Source organism: Oncorhynchus tshawytscha, unplaced genomic scaffold (genome assembly GCF_018296145.1).
Source record: "Oncorhynchus tshawytscha isolate Ot180627B unplaced genomic scaffold, Otsh_v2.0 Un_contig_8305_pilon_pilon, whole genome shotgun sequence".
NCBI lineage: Eukaryota > Metazoa > Chordata > Actinopteri > Salmoniformes > Salmonidae > Oncorhynchus > Oncorhynchus tshawytscha.
The window spans coordinates 36501-42500 of NW_024608029.1; the positions used below are offsets into that span (position 1 = coordinate 36501).

A 6000-nucleotide genomic window follows, 5' to 3' on the forward strand; every position below is an offset into this window, starting at 1 on the left:
TCCCCACCCCTCCATCTCCCCATCTCTCTAGCTCCCCTCCATTTCCCTATTCCTCCATCCCACCGTCCATCACCCCATCCCTCCTCCCCACCCCTCCATCTCCCCATCTCTCTAGCTCCCCTCCATTTCCCTATTCCTCCATCCCACCGTCCATCACCCCATCCCTCCTCCCCACCCCTCTCTACCTTGCTATTGAACTCAGCCAGTAGCTCTTTGAGGGGGAGCTGTACATCTTCATCATCATCATCATCGTGGTCACTGTCCCGTAGCTGTGGGTGCACGACGCGGCAGCACACCATACAAACACACAGAGGCAGCTCTCTCAGAACGCTGATCACCTCTCTGTGAGTCTCTCCTATCAGAGGGATACCATTCGCCTGGGAGAGGGGAGAAGCTCGTCTGGTCAGCAAACATGTTGTATGTACTGTATGTAGCTACATCATAGCAGAACAGGGTCAATGCTCCATTGGATGTGTGGATGGATGAATACATGAACGACTAAACAAATGAATGAATGAATGAACAAAGCAGTGAATTAAAGAACAAATTAATTCATTAATAAACCAAATGAATGAACGAATGAATATCCCTCCTCCATCTTCTGTACATCTGTCACTCCAGTGTTTAATTGCAATATTGTAATTACTTCGCCACTATGGCCTATTTATTGCCTTACCTCCCTTATCTTACCTCATTGACACACACTGTAATATAGACTTTTTCTACTGTATTATTGACTGTATGTTTGTTTATCCGATGTGTAACTCTGTGTTGTTGTTTGTGTCGAACTGCTTTGCTTTATCTTGGCCAGGTTGTAAATGAGAACTTGTTCTCAACTGGCCTACCTGGTTAAATAAAGGTGTTCCCAACTGGCCTACCTGGTTAAATAAAGGTGTTCTCAACTTGCCTACCTGGTTAAATAAAGGTGTTCTCAACTGGCCTACCTGGTTAAATAAAGGTGTTCTCAACTGGCCTACCTGGTTAAATAAAGGTGTTCCCAACTGGCCTACCTGGTTAAATAAAGGTGTTCTCAACTGGCCTACCTGGTTAAATAAAGGTGTTCCCAACTGGCCTACCTGGTTAAATAAAGGTGTTCCCAACTGGCCTACCTGGTTAAATAAAGGTGTTCTCAACTGGCCTACCTGGTTAAATAAAGGTGTTCTCAACTAGCCTACCTGGTTAAATAAAGGTGTTCTCAACTGGCCTACCTGGTTAAATAAAGGTGTTCTCAACTAGCCTACCTGGTTAAATAAAGGTGTTCTCAACTAGCCTACCTGGTTAAATAAAGGTGTTCCCAACTGGCCTACCTGGTTAAATAAAGGTGTTCTCAACTGGCCTACCTGGTTAAATAAAGGTGTTCTCAACTGGCCTACCTGGTTAAATAAAGGTGTTCCCAACTGGCCTACCTGGTTAAATAAAGGTGTTCCCAACTGGCCTACCTGGTTAAATAAAGGTGTTCCCAACTGGCCTACCTGGTTAAATAAAGGTGTTCCCAACTGGCCTACCTGGTTAAATAAAGGTGTTCCCAACTGGCCTACCTGGTTAAATAAAGGTGTTCTCAACTGGCCTACCTGGTTAAATAAAGGTGTTCTCAACTGGCCTACCTGGTTAAATAAAGGTGTTCTCAACTGGCCTACCTGGTTAAATAAAGGTGTTCTCAACTGGCCTACCTGGTTAAATAAAGGTGTTCCCAACTGGCCTACCTGGGTAAATAAAGGTGTTCCCAACTGGCCTACCTGGTTAAATAAAGGTGTTCTCAACTAGCCTACCTGGTTAAATAAAGGTGTTCTCAACTGGCCTACCTGGTTAAATAAAGGTGTTCCCAACTGGCCTACCTGGTTAAATAAAGGTGTTCCCAACTGGCCTACCTGGTTAAATAAAGGTGTTCCCAACTGGCCTACCTGGTTAAATAAAGGTGTTCCCAACTGGCCTACCTGGTTAAATAAAGGTGTTCCCAACTGGCCTACCTGGTTAAATAAAGGTGTTCCCAACTAGCCTACCTGGTTAAATAAAGGTGTTCCCAACTGGCCTACCTGGTTAAATAAAGGTGTTCCCAACTGGCCTACCTGGTTAAATAAAGGTGTTCTCAACTGGCCTACCTGGTTAAATAAAGGTGTTCTCAACTGGCCTACCTGGTTAAATAAAGGTGTTCTCAACTGGCCTACCTGGTTAAATAAAGGTGTTCTCAACTGGCCTACCTGGTTAAATAAAGGTGTTCTCAACTGGCCTACCTGGTTAAATAAAGGTGTTCTCAACTGGCCTACCTGGTTAAATAAAGGTGTTCTCAACTGGCCTACCTGGTTAAATAAAGGTGTTCCCAACAGGCCTACCTGGTTAAATAAAGGTGTTCCCAACTGGCCTACCTGGTTAAATAAAGGTGTTCCCAACAGGCCTACCTGGTTAAATAAAGGTGAAATATGTTTTGTTTAAATGAATGCCTGGATGTGAATCAGTCCCTCCCACCTCCAGTATCTGGTCTCCAGGGTGTATCTTCCTGCTCTGTCCGACGGGGCCCTCAGGTAAGACCGAGCACAGGTAGTGGTGTCCTGCCCTGGCCTCCATGCTGATGCCTAGACCACTGGTCTCACTGAACCTCTCCAGCTGACACACCTGGGAAGAGGAAGGATAGTAGGGGTTAATAACACTCTCTATAGCTGACACACCTGGGAAGGGGAGGGATAGTAGGGGTTAATAACACTCTCTATAGCTGACACACCTGGGAAGAGGAGGGATAGTAGGGGTTAATAACACTCTCTATAGCTGACACACCTGGGAAGGGGAGGGGTAGAGGGGTTAATAACACTCTATAGCTGACACACCTGGGAAGGGGAGGGATAGTAGGGGTTAATAACACTCTCTATAGCTGACACACCTGGGAAGGGGAGGGATAGTAGGGGTTAATAACACTCTCTATAGCTGACACACCTGGGAAGGGGAGGGATAGTAGGGGTTAATAACACTCTCTATAGCTGACACACCTGGGAAGGGGAGGGATAGTAGGGGTTAATAACACTCTCTATAGCTGACACACCTGGGAAGAGGAGGGATAGTAGGGGTTAATAACACTCTCTATAGCTGACACACCTGGGAAGGGGAGGGATAGTAGGGGTTAATAACACTCTCTATAGCTGACACACCTGGGAAGGGGAGGGATAGTAGGGGTTAATAACACTCTCTATAGCTGACACACCTGGGAAGAGGAGGGATAGTAGGGGTTAATAACACTCTCTATAGCTGACACACCTGGGAAGGGATAGTAGGGGTTAATAACACTCTCTATAGCTGACACACCTGGGAAGAGGAGGGATAGTAGGGGTTAATAACACTCTCTATAGCTGACACACCTGGGAAGAGGAGGGATAGTAGGGGTTAATAACACTCTCCTCTCTACAGCTGACACACCTGGGCAGGGGAGGGATAGTAGGGGTTAATAACACTCTCTATAGCTGACACACCTGGGAAGAGGAGGGATAGTAGGGGTTAATAACACTCTCCTCTCTATAGCTGACACACCTGTGAAGGGGAGGGATAGTAGGGGTTAATAAACACTCTCTATAGCTGACACACCTGGGAAGGGATAGTAGGGGTTAATAACACTCTCCTCTCTATAGCTGATACACCTGGGAAGAGGAGGGATAGTAGGGGTTAACAACACTCTCTATAGCTGACACACCTGGGAAGAGGAGGGATAGTAGGGGTTAATAACACTCTCTATAGCTGACACACCTGGGAAGGGGAGGGATCATAGGGGTTAATAACACTCTCTATAGCTGACACACCTGGGAAGAGGAGGGATAGTAGGGGTTAATAACACTCTCTATAGCTGATACACCTGGGAAGGGGAGGGATCGTAGGGGTTAATAACACTCTCCTCTCTATAGCTGACACACCTGGGAAGAGGAGGGATAGTAGGGGTTAATAACACTCTATAGCTGACACACCTGGGAAGGGATAGTAGGGGTTAATAACACTCTCCTCTCTATAGCTGTACAGTCGAGGCTAAAAGTTTTGAGAATGACACAAATATTCATTTCCACAAAGTTTTCTGCTTCAGTGTTTTTAGATATTTTTGTCAGATGTTACTATGGAATACTGAAGTATAATTACAAGTGTCAAAGACTTTTATTGACAATTACATGAAGTTGATGCAAAGAGTCAATATTTGCAGTGTTGACCCTTCTTTTTCAAGACCTCTGCAATCCGCCCTGGCATGCTGTCAATTAACTTCTGGGCCACATCCTGACTGATGGCAGCCCATTCTTACATAATCAATGCTTGGAGTTTGTCAGAATTTGTGGGTGTTTGTTTGTCCATCCGCCTCTTGAGGATGGACCACTAGTTCTCAATGGGATTAAGGTCTGGGGAGTTTCCTGGCCATGGACCCAAAATATCGATGTTTTGTTCCCCGAGCCACTTAGTTATCACTTTTGCCTTATGGCAAGGTGCTCCATCATGATGGAAAATGCATTGTTCATCACCAAACTGTGATGAACAATGGTTGGGAGAAGTTGCTCCCGGAGAATGTATTGGTACCATTCTTTATTCATGGCTGTGTTCTTAGGCAAAATTTGTGAGTGAGCCCACTCCCTTGGCTGAGAAGCAACTCCACACATGAATGGTCTCATGATGCTTTACTGTTGGCATGACACAGGACTGATGGTAGCGCTCACCTTGTCTTCTCCGGACAAGCTTTTTTCCGGATGCCCCCAAACAATCGGAAAGGGATTCATCAGAGAAAATGACTTTACCCCAGTCCTCAGTAGTCCAAACCCTGTACCTTTTGCAGAATATCAGTCTGTCCCTGATGTTTTTCCTGGAGAGAAGTGGCTTCTTTGCTGCCCTTCTTGACACCAGGCCATCCTCCAAAAGTCTTCGCCTCACTGTGCGTGCAGATGCACTCACACCTGCCTTCTGCCATTCCTGAGCAAGCTCTGTACTGGTGGTGCCCCGAACCCGCAGCTGACTCAACTTTAGGAGACGGTCCTGGCGCTTGCTGGACATTCTTGGATGCCCTGAAGCCTTCTTCACAACAATTGAACCGCTCTCCTTGAAGTTCTTGATGATCCGATAAATGGTTGATTTAGGTGCAATCTTACTGGCAGCAATATCCTTGCATGTGAAGCCCATTTTGTGCAAAGCAATGATGACGGCACGTGTTTCCTTGCAGGTAACCATGGTTGACAGAGGAAGAACGATGATTCCAAGCACCACCCTCCTTTTGAAGCTTCCAGTCTGTTATTCAACTCAATCAGCATGACCGAGTGATCTCCAGCCTTGTCCTCGTCAACACTCACACCTGTGTTAACGAGAGAATCACTGACATGATGTCAGCTGGTCTTTTTGTGGCAGTGCTGAAATGCAGTGGAAATGTTCTTTTGGGGATTCAGTTCATTTGCATGGCAAAGAGGGACTTTGCAAATGAATTGCAATTCATCTGATCACTCTTCATAACATTCTGGAGTATATGCAAATTGCCATCATACAAACTGAGGCAGCAGAATTTGTGAAAATGTATATTTGTGTCAATCTCAAAACTTTTGGCCACGACTGTTCTATGTATATACGTTATACGTATATTCTATATAGCTGTACTCTGGATAGCTGTACTCTATATAGCTGTACTCTGGATCGCTGTACTCTGGATAGCTGTACTCTATATCGCTGTACTCTGGATAGCTGTACTCTGGATAGCTGTACTCTCGATAGCTGTACTCTCGATAGCTGTACTCTGGATAGCTGTACTCTGGATAGCTGTACTCTGGATAGCTGTACTCTATATAGCTGTATTCTATATAGCTGTACTCTGGATAGCTGTACTCTATATAGCTGTACTCTGGATCGCTGTACTCTGGATAGCTGTACTCTATATAGCTGTACTCTCTATCGCTGTACTCTGGATAGCTGTACTCTATATAGCTGTACTCTGGATAGCTGTACTCTATATAGCTGTACTCTGGATCGCTGTACTCTGGATAGCTGTACTCTATATCGCTGTACTCT

At 45.4% G+C, this 6000-nt stretch overlaps 1 protein-coding gene across 2 annotated transcripts in view; it reads right to left on the minus strand.

Annotated features, from left to right (window-relative positions):
* LOC121843227 (multiple PDZ domain protein-like) overlaps positions 1-6000 on the minus strand; it is a 30299-nt gene that overhangs the window by 21969 nt on the left and 2330 nt on the right. For both annotated transcript variants that reach the window (XM_042312799.1, XM_042312800.1), the window contains exons 4-5: positions 2464-2610; positions 186-377 (exon numbers count right to left, since the gene is read on the minus strand). In XM_042312799.1, the coding sequence (XP_042168733.1) occupies positions 186-377; positions 2464-2610 (339 nt within the window). The remainder of the gene's footprint in view (positions 1-185; positions 378-2463; positions 2611-6000) is intronic.